Raw genomic sequence first — 21,242 nt, 5'->3', positions numbered from 1 at the left:
AAGTGGCTCAGCAGGTAAAAGGCTGCTGGCCTAAATCGGAGACAGAGGGATGATGGCGGAACAATATGGGAACAGGCACTGACCCTGTTTGCCCTTTTATTACTGTTGCTGTACCACTGAAAAATACATTGAAGCTCTAGCGGCTGTGCTGCTGCAACATGGTCAGAGAAGCTTTCACGCATGAGTAAACACAGGTTTGGGAAGATATGCTGAATGTTTCGAAAGCAACATTACACAATGTCTAAAGTCAGAAGTAGTAAATGGATTTATGTAGCATGTAGAGGGGCAGGTGACCTGAGAGAACCCTGTCCGAGAAAAAGAGAGCGAGAAAGCGAGGCTGCCTCGGGCAAACAGACTAGAGAGATAGAACCTTTAAAATGGAATTTATAAAAAATGCATGTCTGATGCTGTTGGGTGGAGGAGCCAGCTCAGAGTTTGAGCTGAAACCGAGTTTTAGAGAAGAAAAGAGCTTCTGAACCTTGAAGAGTTGTCTCAAACTAATGGCCGAGAAACGTCTTCACCGACTGGGTGAAAATATTGCTTTAATCCCGCCTGCTGTGAAACACAAGAGAATTGGGCTGGGAAAATGTCTTTATCTGTTATGACAACACACTACAGGCTCACTCTGGAGACATAAGATACAATTCAGCTTTTCCCCAAGTATGAGATAATAAAATGAGAGCAATCTGTTTCTTTTAGCCCCAGCTCGACTCAGTAGGAAAGATTGGCCTATAAACGCCACAAGGTGATAAAGTGTCAGCAGCTAGCAGCGTGAACCTTGTTGACCTAAGCTTTGAGTGCTATTGCCGCCGTATTTTTGGCCCTGTGTTGGGACACAACTCTGAAATGGGTCAAATAGATCTCTCGGGACCGGTTAAACTCTTGCCTCCCGAGTGTTAGCAGCACCCGGGAAGTGTTTTTATGACCACCGTTTTTAGTGGCTATGGAAATACTGGAAATCCTTAAAACCTCATTTGTATTTACAGAAATGTATTGACATTCAGGTTATTTGTTTCCATTTGTAGTAACTGAACCCCTGAAGTGTTTCTAGAAAGTTGCCTTATTGATATTTAGGATATTTGTTGCCATTTGCAGTAAATAAATACTTTTCATCAGCCTTTTAAAGCCTAGTTTAGAATAACAGTATTAATTCTTTAAACCGGAGAAACCTAAAAATAAACGCAATATCCAATACCAATTGGGCCACAGGCACACAGTTATTGGCTGTTCATTTTTGCCAGTATCGTCGCTGTCTGGGTTGCCATGACGATGCATAGAGTCACTTACTGAGCACATCTTCCTGTGTGTGTTTCATTGTGCAGATTCTCTTGAGAACACCTTTAATCTCCAAAGCCATCAGCTGTGTCAGTCCCTATAGGCCCAGGTGCGACACATTCAGCAAGGCTATTATGTCTGAACAGGGCCTGCTGGCCAGCAAAGGTGCTGTTCTACACAGACACAGTGAAATATAGATGAGCCAGTGCATAAACAGGACTACAGACAAAGGCCGTGTACACTGAGACAAGCAATGACTAAATAATGCATACTTCTATTAAACACCTTAGTATATGATGCAGCCTCTTCTCAGATATATCATCCATTATTCAAACAGTGACTACTGAGAAAACGAATGCCGCCATAAGAGATTCTGTTGTTTTTATCCATAATTTATCAACATTTTCAATAAAGCTATATATTGGTAACAACATCTGGAGGCAGTGTAAAAATCAGAGATTACACTTTTTTACTTCCAGTCAAACTGGCAATTAAGTACACTTTCATTAGATAAACAGTACTTAAGGCTTTCATCTTTAAGAGAGAGAGGAAAATCAAACTCCACGCTTGCTTCAGATCTGAAAAAAATCCACAGGTGTTTCTGTCCATCCTTTTACTGCGAGAAGACAAAAAAGGACCTGAAATGATGTGTAGCTGTCAAGAAGCTACAATTACAATAGACAATTACATAGACAAACAAAGAATCTGCTGGTGTTCTCAGAACAATAGACTGGCCACCCCAGAGTCTAGACCTCAACATCACTGAATGTGTTTGGGATTACTTGGATTGTGAGAAGCTGAACTTTGGCAGAGTGGAAAAATATCCCTGCAGATTTCTTTGAAAAACCGAAAGCAACTCTCTCAAAAAGAAAAATATATGCTATTTTTCCTCACGTTGAAAAATGAACTTGTATTTAATAGCTTTTGTGACTGTAGATTAAATAAATGAAGAGTGGTTTCTGACATTTCCACACTAAAAACATTAATTGATTGAGCTGCAATTGTAAAAAAAAAAATAAAATTAAACAAAAAAAAGTCATCTCTGCAATGACTCCAGAGCCACATCATCAGAATTCTCATCCAAACTCATCTGAGTCTAGTATTTGCTCAGTCTTGAACATGCTCCTTCACAGGCTGCTGCAGTGGTCTTGTTCTGTGTACAGAAATCAATTTAAGATAAGACATTCGAGATATGAGTTTTATATGAGATGTGGGTTTCATTTGTCGATATGAAATAACAGAAAGCCACACTGTAAACAGATCACCATTAATGTCTGCAGGACATAAGCAATATGTTTTCAGTCAGTATCTGTATGAAATAGACCTTCCTTTTTTAGAACGTCAGACACAATATTATATGCAGTTGTGCCTTTTTACATTATTATTGTTTTTAATAGGCTTTTATCAGGTTGTGTTTGCAGTGACTGAGACAAATCAAAGTCATCATCACATTTAACAAAATCAGGAAAAACCTTTCTACAGGAACATGAGTAGAAGTAGCTCCTCATTTATACTGCGTTCTTAGAAAATCCTAACACTTTATTTGGATAGTCCTCTTTAGATGCTTTGTAGATACTTAATTTACTTTCAAGTTACATTCAACTAAATATCAACTAAATTGACCATAACTTTTTTAACTCTAAACCTGGCTTCTAAGCCTAACCTTAACCTCAACCCAAAACCTAAACCCAGCCCTCAACCTGGTCCTAGGCCTGACCCTGGTCCGAATCCTAACCCTAGCCCCACTGCTGTTTAACGGTTTAAATGATAGTTTGTCAACAATTTGAACATCTGTAGATAATCTATTGGGAACTATAGTGGACTATCCAACATACAGTGAGCCCAGAGAATGCGACAGAGCAGTGCTCACAGAGTTTGGGTTCAACCTGCATTTAACATGCTGCTCCACCATCATCTAACACTAATGTGATCTAATTCAGCCAAACAAGAACTTGAAGAAGTCAATGAAGTGGAGCAGATGTGGCAGATAGTAGTTAGAACTTGTCTCTGTAGGAAGGTAGATCTCCAGGACCAGCTTTGGTGACCACTGCTGCAAAGGAAAGAGTGTAGGAAGAAGTGCAGAATTGTATTTTATCTTCAGAAATGGAATTAGAATGATCCAGAAGAAATGTGCAACACTGTTCAGCCATTCAGCCAAACTCTCTCCATATTCTGCCAGCCTGACTGAAATAGATTTCATGATCAATACTGCAGCACCGTTTCCATTTCTGCACGATTAATCAGGACAACATTGGCATAGCAGTTGCTCTGAAAGCACTCTGTAAGATGAATGAACTTTAACTGATGTATTGACAGTAATGAAAGTGGAAACAAATGAAGAGGGAACTTTGTGGAATCGCTGTGTAATTAGGGGACCGCTCGACATTTGTTTCAGCTGAATCAAAAAGCACTGTTTCTATTGATTGGCTATCATCAAACTTGCTCAGTGTTTTCATTTCCCGTCTCTGCAATTTCCTCCTTGGACAGCTGATGTAAGAGGTTACATAATATAAAGACTATTTGTTGTTTCAATCTCATAAAGATTTTGTAAAACTTTCCAAAACTGTGTTAATGGATGTGTTTTCCCAATGAAGTCACAAAAAGCAGAGGAATGTTGTGTATTACCAGTGCTCCAGCTCAGGCTTAAAATGGAGCTGACACTGGTGAGGAATTACTACCTTGGTATTTGACATAAAATGACCAGCAGCCAATATTCCTGAGTGAAAATTCCATTTTTTCACTCACAGGCCCTGAAGAATATGAAACCAAGAAGTGTTGCGGTGATCGGCTCTTTCATGATGCGATCTGGAGCTGTCACTCACGATCCTGCTCATTGACCACCACTGCTGAGCTGCCAAGCTGTTCGGCCAATCATGCGTGAGATGGGCCTGAGCCTGAGGGGTCTTTTCAGTCATAATCGACACCCATGGGAAGAGCTGATGCTGTCCTGGATACATGCGGCTCGTCCTGTGCAGCACAGACCCCCGACTACACACTAACACCAGGGAACCGCCAGCCACCTTTTTTAGCAGCTCTCATGTGGTGGCCATCACTTTGAAATGGATCTGCAGTGATGGAAAGGAGATTCCTATTAGGCCTGTGTGCTCTGTTATAGCTATAAGCAGGGCTCGATTTGAGGGAGGGGGTGCAGAAGGATGTCATCCCCCTGGTCAAAAAAAAAGTCAAAAATCATTAGTTTTAAAACCGTCACAGCCTTTTTACACCTCTTTGGATTAAAGTCATTTCACCTCATATGTCCAGTATTGATATTTGAATTTACCTTTTTTCGAGATTCACCTGTACCAAAGTCCACAATAACACCATAAAGTCAATGAAACACTATCACAAGCCACTTATATTCATAGTTGGCTGGAACTGTTGACCCAAAATAGACTCTAATACCATGGTATTAAAAAAGTCTGATTACTGATGTCATAGCAATTTATTTACAGTTTGAAATGAGAGATATCTAAAAAAATAATATACCTACAGTTCACAACTACCACCCCACCACCCTCTTTCAGTTTATTATTGTTGTTGTTTTGAGCTACTGAATTTGAGAAAACTTTTCCTGTAATTCAGAGGCCCATTTCCCTTTATGCACATTATGCATACATCATGCTCTTAAAAGTAACTTTTTTCTGACACACACTTTTTAACTTTTCCACTTCTTTCCATTAACTATGCAGAAGCACACACACAGGCCGCTGAGGTTCGTTGTAAACAAATTCAGACAGTAATGCATCTACCGACTATAGAGTACATGGACCTTTATGGCCAGTAGCTGATTACAACTGACAGGCCTCTTTCTCTCTCTGCCTCTCCCTCTCTCCCTCTCTGCCTCTCTCCCTTTTTCTCTCTCTCAAGGTGAGGTTCAGACTAATCTGGATCTGTAGAGCACACATTAGCTCTTTAAATGAGAATAGAGACTGCATTAAGCATGGATATGAACAGCCCATTTGAGGTACTGAGTGCATTTCACTGTGTTAAATAGTGTCCACACACACAGTTTGAGTAGTGTGAGCTTTTTCTAAGCACTCTGTCAACAGTGTGGCTTTGAATAGCCCACCACAGGTACTTAATGTGTTTCTCAATTTGAACTGTACTGGAAATAGCACTTACATTAATGTACAAACAAATCCTCAATCTGAGTTTATGTACTGAGAATACAAATTTCAGAGGCCAGCTATAGTGGGGAGCATCATGCATCTTAACTGAGATATTGCTGTATAAATAAATCTCTATATCATTACTTCAGAAACAAAAGCAAAATAGTAACTTTTTAGAAAAGTGAAAAAACATTCTTAATTTTCACTGTGCATTAAAGTAAGTTAATGTGCATTTATCCCAACTAATTGTAGATCACTTGTGGGCAGCTTTTCGTCATTGTCCAAGGAAGACCATGTATCTCCATCTTTATCGATTTTTATTTTTCTACATCATTTCAACATACCTTTACATTGAAACTTTCATGATGAATGGACCAATAGAAATGCTCTAAAATCACTTTGAATAAAACCTTTTCATTAACTTACATTGAAAGAGTGTTTTTGCCTTCTCTTATAAAGTTACTATTTTGGAGATACTTGTTTTTCTTTGGACAGCAATGTTTTGTTTTCAAACTATATATAAGGTTTTGATCTGACAGCCAAAGGAAAATAAGTGACAAAAACAAGAATTTCCAAAACTGGAGTCTGAAAAAATGTTAAAGGATGTAGGGAAAATGGGACTCTTAAGCAAACCTGTCACTATCAGATAAACAGTACTTAGTTTTCATCTTTGAGAGAGAGGAGAAAATCAATCGACACTTTTACTTCAGATCTGAAAAACATCCACAGCTTCTTCTGTCCATCCTTCCACTGTGAGAAGACAACTCAACACTATGAGCCTGAAAGGATGTGTAGCTGTCAAGAAGTCCTTACTGAGAAAAGGAGACAAAATGAAAAAAAGTGTTCTCAGAACAATGGACTGACCACTCCAGAGTCCAGACCTCAACATCACTGAATGTGTTTAGGATTATTCAGCTCAGAAAACGCAACCAACTTCTAAGACTGAACTTTGGAGGTGTGGAAAATATCCCTGCAGATTTCCCCCCTGCAGCAAGTCTCCTGAAAAGACGGGAACATACTAAATACTGTATGTACAATATTCTGTATAATTTTCTAATATATGTTTGCTTTTTCCCCATAATGCTGAAAAATGAACAACTTGTACTTTATGGCCATTTTGACAGGAAATTCAATAAACGAAGGCTAGTCTCTGACTTTTGCACAGTACTGGCTTTGGCATTTCTTTGCTTGTTAAGGCAAATTCAGCTGTCAACATGTCCTAAAAATGTCCAAAGAAACGTAAATAATGCATTATTTGTGTTATTACGTCTACTCAATCAAAAGTGTGCTAACTACTCCTACCGTGTGTACCGTTCTTACAGAGTTACTCCTTTTCTACTAAAAACAGATATGATGTCATTGTGCTGCAGCTAGATCGCTATAAATGTGCCTGGACCATAATTATTCACTGTGAAGTTAACAAGCTCTCAGCTCTCTCTCACACTCTTATAAATAGGTCTGCCTCACAACTGGCATGCCTCTTTAATCACTGCCATTCTACCCAGTCTCGTAAACACATTCAGAAGAGATTTACAAGCATTTGCGTTCAGCTTTGGAATTATTGTCGATTGATTAATACTGCAGTGTTTTAAAATGCATGATGTGACCCAAAAATGCATTATGAGGACCCAAAGCAAGGAAGTATTTGTTAATTAGCCTGCAAAATGTTACACTTTCTGAAAGTATTGACAAACTGAAAGTAGCTATTGAGGTAATTTACACCTGGATCTCGGACTGAATTATTCATAGTAATTCAATCACGCAGATGTGGATAACAAAATGTTTACTCATGTGCGGCAACTCTTTAGAATGTCCAGTTTTATTAGTGAATTGACTGTGTGGACGAGCAAAGTCCTCAGGTGCATTTTGGGGACGTTTCATAAATGTAAAGTGTAAGACTGTGCTGTCAGAGAGTGTGAAACACTGATAATGTTTCTTTCTTTATGTGGATGTGAAATATGATGATTCACAGACAGCCTTGCAGTGCGAGTGCTGGAGCTCAGGTAGACAGATTCCCACAGGCACCACTGCGTGTGATCAGGCAAAGCCCTCTCTTGGCATGCCATCAGATAAACCGCAATATGTTAAGGTCCGTTAAAGCCTGGAGACTGCTGTGGTACAGTGTTAAGTAATGGTTCTACAGCAGGATCAGGTGCTCTCCTGTGGAGAAGCATTCTATATGACATTTAACTTTTAATGGAGAATCTACATTTAAATGCATTCCAGGGCTGGACTTAATCACTGTGTGGGAAGCCAGCCCCAAATGTCCCCAGATGGACCTCAAAGGTAGCAACATAGCACACAGTAATGTAGAAATGGATATAAAACACTTTAGTGTGGTCACTTCTGGTTCTGTAAATGGAAAATGAGAATAATTTATTTGGGTACCCATCAGTTCACTCTCAGAAATAAAGGTATGGAACTGTCACTGGGGTTGTACACTCAAGTGTACATCTCAGTACCTTTAGTCAGGGAGCATAATTGTACTAGAATCCATTGAAATCATATATTCTAAGTTGTATTGACTCCACACCCTGTCTCGCCTCCAGGCTTTTTATTTTATTGTTCTGTTTTAAAACGTTATGAAAAGGTACAAATATGTACTTTTCACCTGGAACATATTTAAGGTTCACAATTGGACCTTAAAACCACTGCTGTACCTTTGAGGGAACATTTATATTGTTTGTACCTTGATGAAAAAAAGTGTACCTGCACAGAACCTTTATTTTTAACACTGTAGATGCTTTTCTTGTCTTTCACTAAATATAAATTAAACTGACTTTCATTTTACCTACTCCCAGATTTAACTCTCACTCTAATTCTAAACTTAACCCAGTTTAGCAGATAGTTTGTTTATCATTTGAACATATGTAAATAATTTATTGGGGGCCATCAATATAAAGTGGGACATGGAAAATACCTGTGAATAACAGACTGCTTACAGAGAATTGATATGAGCAGTCTGAGTGGATGTAATGAGCATATTGAGTCATTTCATTCAAATTCATTCATTTGAAATATGGTGGTTAAAATACAAATATGAAATATTAAATTATACATTAATATGCATGTACAACTAATCATGCCATAATTCAATAAAACTGTCTCATTTATACATTTAATTGTAGTTTCTGGTAATACACACAGATACAATTCGATTTTGTAGATTAAGAAAATAGAAACATGAAAACTAATTTATAGCACATTACACTGTAATATACTACAATATCAGCTGACAGCAGCCCCATCAAATAACAGAATTCATTTCAAATTAATTTTAATCATTAAAACTTCAGGTGGTTCGGCGAAATAAGACAATTCCCACCTTTCCACCGTTATGACGCACACAAATCAGAAGGAAAACATTTCCAAAATGATGTCCAATATTTAATTTATTACATCAAACATGATACATTATAGATACGAAACAAACAGCGCGTCCGTCTTTGCAGTGCGCCTTCACCAAATAATGAAGAGTCCAGAAGCGCAGCACTGCAGCGGACCCTTAACTCAGCTCCGCCTGAACCTGCACAAGAAACACTGCACATCACTGACTTCCGCAGCTGCACAAAACCCCCTAAAAACCCTTAAGTGATTTAAAAGTGAGTGAGCTGCGTAAATAAATCCCTCAAACTCATTTTAATGGTGATCTTTAATGATTTCTTTCAGCTCGCCGCACGTCATAAACCATCTCTGCTTGGGTTTTCCTGATGTGAGACAGACAGATGGTGAAGAACGTTTACCAAACCATTAAAACTAAATATCACACTAAATTGTGCGTGATTTGGTTTTATTTCTTTAACTGAAGGTATCAGCACAGTCAGCGGTCACGGCGAGCTGACCACCTCCACAGTTAGCAACAACTGGACGTTTATGTGAAACTGTTGATGCAGGAAAACTCTAAGATAGTACCTACACATTCATTTAACTTTTCATAAGGGAAATCTAACCCTTCAGGTGGTCATCTTAAGGAGTTTGTGTTGTTTCCCGCTGCCTGGTGGACACTGGCGCTGAAGTCCGTGCGCGCTCACGGAGACACAGATCTGACAGCCGCTCTGCGTGCACAGACAGACAGACAGACAGACAGAGAGACAGACGGCGAGTCCCGCACTTCCTCCGTCTTCACTAGGACGGGACCGTAGGGGCGAGTCGCGGGGCAGAACGAGCCGCTGCCCTGCCCCCGTGCCCGTGCGTAACTGCCCCCTGGTGAAGGGCAGGTGGTGCTAATAGGCGCCCACTATGACCGCCTCCACCTCTTTGGACGGCCTCCGGTCCGTCACCAGAAAGTTGATCATGCCCTCCGACTTGATGAGCAGGTTGCAGCCGAGGAAGAAGATGCCGAAGACCACGGTGAGCGAGAGCACGCACATGACGGCGATCTGGACCACGCGCATGACGAAGAGAGTCCGCTCGTCCGGCGCTGTGGCCGAGAAGCCCTCGTCCGTCACCACCGAGGAGAAATTACAGCAGGCGAACACATCCGCGCTCCGGTTGGGAAACGCGCCACCGCCGTCCGTCTGGTTGAGCGCGGAGGAGTTCATGATGAGAGAGAGAGAAACACACCCAGAGGGTCTCAAAGTGTGCCGGCTGCCTGAGCGCAATCCTCGAGTTCCGAATCAGGTGAAAAAGTGCAGAAGAAGTGGAGTAAAGTGATGGAGAGTCAGCCGGACAGAGCTTCAGAGAAGATCTTCTGAGAGCATGATGGACCAAGATAGGTGTCAGTAATAAAGGCGGCTGCACTGGGATATTAATACGAGTTGGGTGTTTCCTCACTTAGCATTCCAGTAAACCCCGCCCCCTGCGCTGGGATTGGCTGATAGCAGCCCGCCTCCTGCGCTCGGATCAGTTATTGGTTTATACTCACAAACTGCGGACTGCCTGCGAGTGAACTAGCAGCCAATCCGAGCGCAGAGGAGGCGGGGCTTGTCTGAATACGGGTGGGGAAAAAATGAAAACGCCTCGTGGGTAAAAGCGTTCACGGTGTGATGGCAAAGATGGTGTGATGTGAGTGAGCCAGCACCGCGGAAAGTCTCGCCAAATGGCGCCACCTAGAGAGAGATCACGTTTCTGTCCACAGGTGGGTCCCGTTCCCCATTGTGTTAGGATTTACAGAAGACCACAGTGATAAATCAAAACTTTCACGTTTAGTGCATATCAGTAACTAAACACTGACTGTCCTTTCGCTGCACAATTGGACTCAGAGAACTGCAGTTTTATTACAGCTCACACAGCATCTGTTCCCTCATGAACACATTTTATATTCTCTGCTCTTCTTCCACACTATAATAACCTCCCACTGCAGAAAAGATGTCTTACTGTACCAACCTGAAATCAGATTCACTCACATACACCCACAGGTCTTGCCTTTAGCTCAGCTGACATTTCCCTCTCTCTCTCTCTCTCTCTCTCTCTCTCTGTTTCTCTCTGTCTCTCAGAAGATGTACGTCTTTCTATAAAGCTCTTTTAATGGTGGAATCTCAGCACCCGCATACGTCTCTAAGACGTCTGAAAAAGGTCGGTACAGCCTGTTAGACGTCTGGGTGATGTCTGTGTGAGGACCTGGAACTCACTCGAGCTCTAATTGCCACAAATTGAACGAGAAGAAACCACTAATGGCCAGCAGGTGGCGCTTTTGTTCGTGACTGCAATTCAGTCGGCCACCAGATGGCCCTGTTTGGCTGCATTACTGTACTACAGACTTCACACAGACACCTAAACCAGGAGTTCAGTCTCAAAAACCTGTTCCACACCTGCTTTCTTACTACATTACAGATCTAAACCGCTTTAAAAACCTTAAATATTGAATTCTTCACTTTGCAGCAGTTTGTTCATTATCAAGGAATATGGTATGACATACGTTATTACTCTAAAAGATCCCTTCATGCTGCAGCACCATGTAGCCTATAATTTGATATGATTTGATCTCATTTTGCTGAGAAATTACAGTATGTTTTTGAAAAATATAGCTACAAAAGCAAACTTGTCATCTATGAACTGAAGTTTGTTAATGGTTCTAGCAGGGAGACTAGTGAAAAGTGAACAGTGCTTATACATAGTTGTAAATATATACATACATCATCTAAACCGCTTATCCTTCTGGGTCGCGGTGGGGTGCAGGAGCCTATCCCAGCTGTCATTGGGCGGAAGGCAGGATATACCCTGGACAGGTCACCAGTCCATCGCACGGCAGACATACACAGTCACACACACACACACCTAGGGGCAATTCAGCATGTCCAATCAGCCTGACTGCATGTTTTTGGACTGTGGGAGGAAACCGACGCAGACACGGGGAGAACAGGCAAACTCCACACAGAAATGACCCTAGTCGCCTGGCCGGGAATTGAACCCAGGCCCTTCTTGCTGTGAGGCGACAGCGCTACCCACTGCGCCACCGTGCCGCCCAGTAAATATAATATAAATAAACAAAAATTCACTGACCACAGAATCAAGTTTTTGCAGTGGCTATGTTAGCTCTATGACCTGAGGCTTAGTTCGGAAATCTTCTGGTAGTCTTATGCTGCCACATATCCTAACGAGATTCTCAAGACCTTTGGATGAATAACAACCCTCAAAATCACAGATCTGGGACTATACTTCACAGAGCGGATATCGTTTTTTTCTAGATATCCTTTTTTTTTTACTTTTTTGATGCCAAATTCTGGTGTTTGTTGACTAAAATCTCTTTGTTTCTAATTTAATTATATTCCATATAATCTGTTTCCAATCAAGCTCCCATGATATTCATTAAACTCCAAGTATGTACATTCTGAGGTCGATTGACAAACGTTTTTATTTGGTAAGCCTTTTAGTTTCTTTTTTTTTTGCCATGTAGTTGTGTCTAATTGTAGTGTCTAACTGTAGTGTCTTGGTAACCCAAGATGTAACCAACTCCTCCTGTTGTCCATCTGTGGTCCTTGGAAAAAGTTGCTCATCACAGCTCCGGTTGTGTGAAACATCTTAATTATTGCCCTAATACCAAAGATTGGTGGTTTTGGTTGTGAAGCTCCTTTTTACCTCCTTAAAATCCCACAGTTGTTACATACTAAGGCTTATTATTCAGTAACTATTACGCAGAGACTTCAGTGCAAACTGGATGAGCTATTCTTAGGTCATAGAAGTGTGTAATAAAACTTTGGGCCCTGGCCATTTAAGGGGTTAATGGCCATAGCTGGATTTATGGAGGGAAACAGCCTCATGTCTCGTGTCATTTGTGTATTATCTGATCTTCCCCATGTTGATGGATGACTGTTTTTATCCGTGGAACTGAGTATGTTACACATTCTTAGTGGCAGAGCATAACATTCCTTGGCAAACTTAGTACAGCGTTGATATGAGTATGTAATGTTCCTGACAGACTAGAGCCAGCAGTCTCTAAGCTTTCTGCGAGCTCTAAAATTCACTTCATCTCAACAGTTATGAGTTTCACATATTATTTTATTACGCACACCAAATGCCTTCTGGTGTTTTGGCTTACACTGGTATGATATCCGGAATCAACATCATCTTGTATTTTGATGTGCATCAAGCAAAAATATATGTAGGATAATTTAACATGTTTTAATTCATATACAACATAAACAAACTCTAACGATCACGTGTTCTGTTATTATGAATATTAAGAATATGAAGAATGCCTTCTCAGAAGGCACACTCCTCTGTACCAGTGGATTCATGGGATTAAACAGTAGACAGTTTGCAGATCCTGATTGAATGTAGTATGGTATTCAGGCACTTTGATCTACTATTTGATGAAGACTATCGTTATGGATACAGTAACTGTTTAGGATCACTATTTTGACATAGCGTTTAGAGAAGGGTCTGACTGATATACCTGATATATGCACTTATATGTATGTATTGACCTGATACACATACTTATTACCAATATGTGTATTTATTATTATCTGCAAAAACTGACAATAAAAACTGATACAACTTCAAAGTTGCAAGTTTATATTGTAATAAATGTCTTTAATGTGAGGAAGATCACTTAATTTTAAGAACTAAGAAATTAGTCTCATGTTCTTCTCAGGCAGTAGCTAAGGATCTTTGTATGGATTATTATTACAGCAATACAGATTGAACTGGTAAATGAACCCAAAACACCACCATAATTAAAATAACAAAAACATACAATTATTTGACAATTCAAATCACATCAGAATCACATCAGCCAGAAAAGCACTATTAACTTAAACTATTGATGTTGTTTCATTTCAGACCACATTAAGTTATATCCACTGATAATTGTGGTTATTTGAATTATTAGAACCTTAAAATCAGTATCTGTGTCAGTGACAAAATGTTCATATCGACTGGGCCCTAGTTTAGAGTAGAAGTGGGCAATCTCAAATACTCCTATTGTAAAGGAGTTTTACTTGTTTACTACAGTGAAACAGGAAGTTAGTCTTTAGTCAGGAGGGATGGCCACTTGACTGAAGACTAAAGTGTACTTTAAAATATAGATAGTGTGGAAAACTGTTAAGTCATGTAGTTTTATCATCAAATTTGAATTTTATAACATTTTACAATATGTTTATGTTTCTATCAACACAATAATTATAGTAAATAAAATCTGTGCTGATACAGTTCATAGATTTTCTTCAAAATTATTACATATGTGCTTTGTAAAAAAGGTTTTATTTTTGTTTGAAAAATTTTTCCTCACTGAAAAGCATTTATTTTCCATGCAGGACCTTATTTGAGTGAAGGTAGCTTTTTTAGGGTGCCAGTAATTTTGGAGGGCATTATTTTTGATACTTAAAATTTTACAAGATAACAGACAACTATTATAACTAACTAACCAACTATTATAGTGTGCCTTCTATTTTTGGTCAGACTTCCTTCACTATAGATGGGTTTCCTGTTTACAAACACTGCTTGGTGCGCACGCAGAGGGCAAAACCGCTTTGGTATCTTAGCTGCACACAAGATTGTTACATTAGGCAACTGGTGTGATCAACATAGACTTCACAAGGTTTGTAAATTGTTTACTTAGTAAAACACCATTTCAGAGTTGGATCAATTTGTTTGTCTTTCATTTGTATATTAATATAGTTTTATGTAAATCCTTAGCAAAAAATATTTGACTATAGTCCAAATTTATGGTTTGCTGACACGTCCAATACATTTTGCACAACTAACCTGGCTTTGTTGTTTGTTGAGCCTGTCATCCTCTCCTTATTTGACAATTTCAACAGTTTGGTGATACCGTTAAGCAAATGCTGTGTTTAGGTACTCATGAAAGGTTTTATATATAAAAGATGGTTAACTAGTAAATACAACTAAACTCCATTTTGGTGTTTGTTCATAGATATGTCCATCTCACAGCATGCAGGTCTGGAGAATACAGTGCAGCACGTGTGAAATGTTGAATACAAATCATTGGAGTCACAGTATTTATAAAACGTGGCATTTCTTCATCAGTTCTAAGTTATCATTTGTCAGAAAAAAATAACATCGTGACTTATCGTTATAAACTTCTTAAAGTATCGTGATATTACGTTTTCCCATATCGTCCTGCCCTAAATCTAACCCAGTCCTGTCCATGAAAGTGTGGATAATCTGGCCTAATAGAAACTGCCTGCGTCTTCCGTGCACTTGCGCGTTGACGTCATGACGGACGCGCGTTTTCTCCAATCAGAGAGCGCGGCTGGTGCGCGAGCCAGTTTGTAAGCGTTTCTCCTCCGTCTCCATCCATTAGGGTTAGCTGCCTCTCCGCTCCCTCACAGACCCAGCGCGTGGACATATCCTGCCTTTTAGCTGTGCATATCAGTTCTGTGGGCGCCGGACATCCCTGCGGCTGCTCTGCGACCTCTCACCACACGAAGACCCTCCGCCGTGAGGAGGAATGCATGTAAAGCATGCAAGGGCATGGAGCCAGCAGCAGCACCGAGCATCGTCCAGTAGTGAGAAGGCTAGCCAGTGAGGTGAAGCTGGTCCTCTGCATTAGCGAGCCATTTCTGATTCAGACACATCTCCAGCACACGTTAAGCCTTTTTGCGTAGACAGCCATCAGCGGTAGATAAACATTGGTAGCTACGTGACCTGAGCGATGCTTTCCTCCTCTGGGATTAACGCCGTGTTATCAGGACCTCCACAACCTATTGAGAGCGATTTGTAATTAAGGGAAGGCAACCAGATGCAACACGTTGCTGGCTGACTAGCTGCACTACCAGGACCTCAAGGTGTCATTCAGCCCCAGACTTTGTTCAGTAAGTGTGTCATGTTCATTTGACGAATTGCTTGCTACTAAAATCTGAGTAAAGCAGGCAGGTGGGCAGCTTCATGAAATGTTTTTGATGTATATATAATGGTAGGCTACCAGCAGAGTCAGTCAGTTAAGGGTGCCAGGGGTGTTAAAAGAATGAATGCGGGTTTTTATAGGTCTTTTTCTGATGATGTCATGCATTAAAAACACTTCAAATCTATATTTTGGACCACATATGAGACATATGATTGATAGTTCATCTGTGCTTTACAGTGCACGGACTGGGACAAACCTTACTTACCAAAGATGCTCCATTCTCTGCCCAGCAAGCATGCTGCCAAGTGTGGTTTACCCAGACTGTGCATGTGTGGAGAATGCTGAAATCTCTGCTTGTGCTCATAGACTTAACATATATTATACAAATGCAAATTGTATAATATTAGTTAATCATGGTCAGTCAGGCAGCCTTAGTTAGGCTTATAAGGTCAGACATGTTCATATGCATTAATAGTTTACTGTGTCCTCTATGATGAACACTTAGAACCGGTCTTTTGGGAGAACTCAGTGAACTAATCATGTGGGACAAAGAGCAGACGGGACTGTTATGAGGTTCAAGCAAAATATTCATGTCTGCCTGAGCTGAGGGAGAAAGGAGGAATGTCAGTAAATGCAAGAAGGATGTAAACAAACTTTAAGGCAAAGTAGCTCAAGAGACTAATACACATGTTCAGATTTTGGGATCAAGTCTAATGTCCACACATCCAGGACCGTTAAACTGTGATGCTTTTCTTTTGAAATTGAACCTATAACCCACCAGATATCGGTTGACCTCTTAAAACCCAGCCTTATTACATTATATTGTTATTACATCATAACTGAGTGACTACATGGACTACAATGCAAACCGACTGAGCTATTCTTAGGTAATGCAAGTGTGTAATAAACGTTTGGAGCTGCTGGTAGGTCATGGTCATTTAAGGGGTTAACTTCTCCTTCCAACTGAGCAGTGCTTCTTATTGTTCCCTGATAGCCCTGGACTTGAGTACTTGGACTAAGACTGATGGGAAGAGATCAGGGTAAGCTGTTATCTCGTCTTCTCACCATTAATCCAAGTATATCATTCAGCCTCCTACACTGTAAATTATGGTTCGTCAGTTCAAGAATTACTTCACGTGGTAACAAGCTGTTTAGCTGGTTTCAGTCAACTTAAATAAGTCTAATCCCATTTACAAAAAAGTTGGAATGCTGCGCAAAATGTCACTAAAACAGAATGCAATGATGTGCAAATCATTTAAACTCTATATTAAATTGAAAATAGTACAAAGACAACATATCAAATGTTGAAACTGAGAAATATTATTTTGAATTTGAAGCCACCAAGATTTTACATTGATTCCAACCTTGAAAACTCTTCACATCAACTTCCACTCTTTTGAATCCATTTCCTGAATTCAACTACAATGTCCTTAATTCGACTAACTGATAGAAAGACTTAAGTGGCCTATGTAGATAATGTTGTGGGCAGCCAAACCCCTATCCTGAATTACCGCAGCATTACACAGTTTGGTCCTGAGCCAATTATGATAGCTTTCACGATGTAGAATCAGGTGTGATGAATCAGATTAAGATTAAGTCTTAGATTGAGACCAGGGTTTAAACATTTTGAGTGTTTATATATTCTTGTAGTCACACTATCTTGCTAATCTGAGAAGACAGATTTTGAAATTCTTAATTGCTAAACGAAATTGTGTGTCACAGTATATTACTAAAAGACCGGCTCATTGTGGCGTTGCATTGCTTGCAAATTAAAAAGATCTTGTTGACTCTCCAGCAGTGAATCACATATGCGCCGGGCCCCAGTGTTCACTGAAGTGCCCTCTTAATTAAGATGCAGTCGATGCAGTTTTCAGGTTTTGAGTTACAGGAAACTAATGATAATGGCTTCGGGGTCTCAGAAACAAGGTAACAGTACACCAGCAGTATGTAAATGAAATGATTCCCATTTAAGATTAGAGGGATAAGGCCTGTAGGCTACTTTGCACCTTAATGAAACTGAGGTTCGAGGTTGTTACACTGTAGTCGTTTATTACACCTAAAAGTAAAAAGAAAATATTTCCAACTGATTAGAATAGAAAATAAAACAAAATGGGATTGTTTTGTTCCTCTGTGTACAGGTTTGTATACGTAATTGGTTTTCCATCTGCTGGTGTAGTCGTGCCTGTGCTAGGTCGGTCAGGAACAAAACAAAAGGGGGACTGTTGTGAACACAATGTCGGAAATTCAAGAAGCATGTTAATTGCCACTCTTGGGTACTCGTCTAGCTCCACCAAAGCCCAGTGTGTACATATATTGGTTCCAAACCTGTGTTTACAATTCCTGATATTATTAATTAGGTGCCTGTCTTTGTTGAGGTGGAGAGCTCATTAGTGAAATTTTGCAGGGTTGAAACAAATTTGTGTAGACACAGCTCTCTTCAGTCCAGTGCTGTTGCAGGTATTAAACACTAATCCTTCACGGCTGCATGGTTTACAGCTTTTCCTGTTCTAAAACACCAGGCTGAACTCATGAGCAATATGACAATTAGCTAATGATGAGAATAAAAAGTGTTAAAAACGTTAAACTGTGTCGAGCTGTAGCCCTAACTTTGGAGCGGGACCTTGACACACTTGCTCTAGATGATAATAAGTTATGTGATGTGAAGATCAAGGACAGCCACCCTGGAGCTTTACAGTGTAACTGCAGAGTAGTTAAAAACCACAACGCAAAGGCACCAATGACAATCATTTGCTGTATAACATAAATAAAATAACATAAATAGATAGAAAAATTACTTAACAAAAATTTGACATTGGACAGATGTTTAGATTGGGGCTGTCAAACGATTAAATTAATTAATTGTCATTAATCACATTCTTTTGTGTAGTTAATCGTGACAGTTTGACCTTAAATAGGGTTTTTTCACTTAAAAAAGCGGTTCTGCATTATACTGCTGCATAACATTTTGGTTAGAAGTGAACTGTGGCATTCCAAATTGTTTTTTATTTTGTTAGTTTGTCTCCCATGAGTAATTTCAAGCGTAGTTTGTTGAATTGCTGATATTGCCACCATCAATGGTGTGTTTTGCTTGTAGATTATACTGCTGGCGCTTCATAATTCAGTGATAAATAAATTAACAGCATTACGGTTGCTGGAAATAACTTTGGTTGAAAAGCTGTATTTGAATGAGAAGCCTAATGCCATGGAGTCAGTTATAACAAAAAAAAACAAACAACAAAAACAATATAAAAAGAAAATAACTAGAGATAATCACTAGTGTAAAATATTAGTGACCAATATTTCAAAACAATATTTGCTAAAAGATTTATTGTGCTAAGAACATTTAGATGACAACGGGCTACTACAGTAAAATGTCTATATTTTATTTAGTGAACTTTGCTGTGTAATATTCTAAAAATAAATGAAGTAGCTACATACATACATCTGGAGCCCCAAGATTGACATATGGATGGCACTACAGTGAGCTATTCCATTTATGTTTAGAACAATATATACAATATATATAACAATATATATCTGCATCAGCCCACAATTCCCATAGCAGTGCATTCCTAAAAAAAGTACGGCTGAATTTTTACAATTAGAGTAATAACTAAGCTAAAAATCAATAACAGACTTGCTGAGACCTTGAACACAGTGTGCTATTCTCTTACAGCTTGTTCACCGTCAATTAAGAGCTTACAATCCAGGAAAATCTTTGCTGCTCTGACGTGCTCCAGTACTTTGGAGGTTGATGATTATTATCAAAAGCCTGTAGAAAATGTGAGGCACTCATCATTATGATGCTATGAGCAAGCATTTGTGTTCATTGACATATCACAGAAAATGCCAAGGACGGTCGTACACATTAGAGTGCTTTAAAAAGCTCAGTAAGATGAAATCTTTAGTGTGATTTGTGATTGTAATGCAGGTCAGTGCTGTTGTGCCACTGTGCTCAGCAGACAGTGAAAGCCCATCCGTGCAGATGGCTGCTCTAATAACCCTGGCTTTCCGGCAGGGACTCAGGAGTACAGCCCAAGCCTATGGCATGGCTGGTGGCACTACACCCGTACACAGCACTGGGCAGCCAAGCAGATGGCCAGAGAAACAAACAGGATCACATTTGAAGCCTCAGTCAGAATGTGTGTGTGTGTGTGTGTGTGTGTGTGTGTGTGTGTGTGTGTGTGTGTGCAAGAGAGGTAATTGTCTGTATGAGGTGTGGTAGGTTCAGTGCTGTGCTTATTTTTATAGTATGAGACATGAAAAGTTTTCAAATTGCCACAGGAGGTCTGCTGCAATTAAAATGTAATTCCTCAAACAACTATGCCCATCTCTTTTAATTAGAGCAGGAGCGCAGGAGGAGAGAGAAATGGGGGGAGTACATGGAGAGAGTCAGAGAGAAAGAAGGAAATGAGATTATTAGATTTCCCTCCCGAAGGATTTTGAGGGTGGGGCTTTACAATGACCAGTGCTATGGCTTTCATCCTGCAGACTGACCTCACTTTTACCTTTTCCAGAACTGAAACATTTGGTGGTGATCGCTTTGTATGATGCTTCTATTAAACTCCAAACGTTTAGCATTGCTAAGATGAGTTTAAAGTAGTTGATTTGTGGTGTGAGGTTTTATAGCATCAACCACGTATAGCTTCAGCTTGGTGAATATAAAATCAGAAATGTCTCGGGTAAAAATAACACAAGACCACTTCTTTTTTTCCAATACTGATACTGAAACTTGAGGACTGGCCCATACTGATAATTATCATATTGTTTTTCTTTACAAGCTGCTGAGCTTTGGTACTGCTAAACCTCTATGCTGCTAATGCACTTTTTTAATTAAAGCGCTTGGCTTAGGATGGCCATCTAAATGTGCCAAGCTTGTACTGCTCATACACTGAACAACATGACTTGTAAAAAACCAAGATGCATGAAAGTAAGTCTAATTTTTTCATTTTAACACTGTTATATACCAACACCAGCTACTACCACTGCAACTTAACTAGCACCTTTGACAAAGCTTGCTGGTTTGGGGGTATTTTGGTGAGTTTGCCATGATGTCAGTTCATGCAGCATTTTTAGCTTGAATTTGAATTTTGACAAAATATTTCATTATTCAGAAGATCCAGTGACATTTGTAGGAAAAATATACACAGAACACAATATGTCGGGTTTAGAACATAAAGAATTTAGGTAAGGCATGGAGTTCCCAATATGGCATGACGCCGGCTACAGAATGATGACACGACTTTAGGGGCCAATGTCAGCAAAAAGCGCTGAATCCGATCCAAGCCTTTAACAAATCTGTCCTGAAATCTGTCCTGAAAGCATCCTCTCACATTGTGTAATGTAAGTTTGTTACCTGCATATTTCTTTCTTTGGGTTAGTAGAGTGTTTGATTAGTTTCTGTGTGATACCCTACTTATCTAATATGAATTGATTGAATTAGAAAAAGATCATATAAAGCCGACAGCCGTTACTCAAAGGTGTTGGTATTAAAAAGAAAAAGAGGTATTGTGCCATCTCTAGTTGCACTGCTAACAATTCTGTTGTAGTTTAGGTTAGATTTATCAATGAATCGGAAATTATTTGTGCTTTTTTCTTCCACATTATCC

At 39.7% G+C, this 21,242-nt stretch overlaps 2 protein-coding genes across 2 annotated transcripts in view; one reads left to right on the top strand and one right to left on the bottom strand.

Moving 5' to 3' along the window:
* Positions 1-8,760: 8,760 nt before the first annotated feature.
* On the bottom strand, positions 8,761-10,086 carry rprma (reprimo, TP53 dependent G2 arrest mediator candidate a). Its single transcript, XM_036573767.1, has one exon. The coding sequence runs from the start codon at positions 9,923-9,925 to the stop codon at positions 9,608-9,610; it is 318 nt and encodes a 105-aa protein (XP_036429660.1). The 5' UTR covers positions 9,926-10,086; the 3' UTR covers positions 8,761-9,607.
* Positions 10,087-15,102: 5,016 nt separating this feature from the next.
* galnt13 (UDP-N-acetyl-alpha-D-galactosamine:polypeptide N-acetylgalactosaminyltransferase 13) overlaps positions 15,103-21,242 on the top strand; it is a 49,002-nt gene continuing 42,862 nt past the window's right edge. The window contains exon 1 of the mRNA XM_036565962.1: positions 15,103-15,601. The gene's annotated coding sequence lies outside the window, so the exon portion shown is untranslated. The remainder of the gene's footprint in view (positions 15,602-21,242) is intronic.

This window comes from Colossoma macropomum, unplaced genomic scaffold, assembly GCF_904425465.1.
Source record: "Colossoma macropomum unplaced genomic scaffold, Colossoma_macropomum, whole genome shotgun sequence".
Classification (NCBI taxonomy): Eukaryota; Metazoa; Chordata; class Actinopteri; order Characiformes; family Serrasalmidae; genus Colossoma; species Colossoma macropomum.
The sequence above is the reverse complement of the archived record's forward strand: the minus strand, read 5'-3'. Positions and strand labels throughout refer to the sequence as shown.

Excerpts from the sequence above, each read along its gene's own strand:
- rprma (XM_036573767.1), bottom strand. The coding sequence starts at position 9,925 with ATGAACTCCTCCGCGCTCAACCAGACGGACGGCGGTGGCGCGTTTCCC.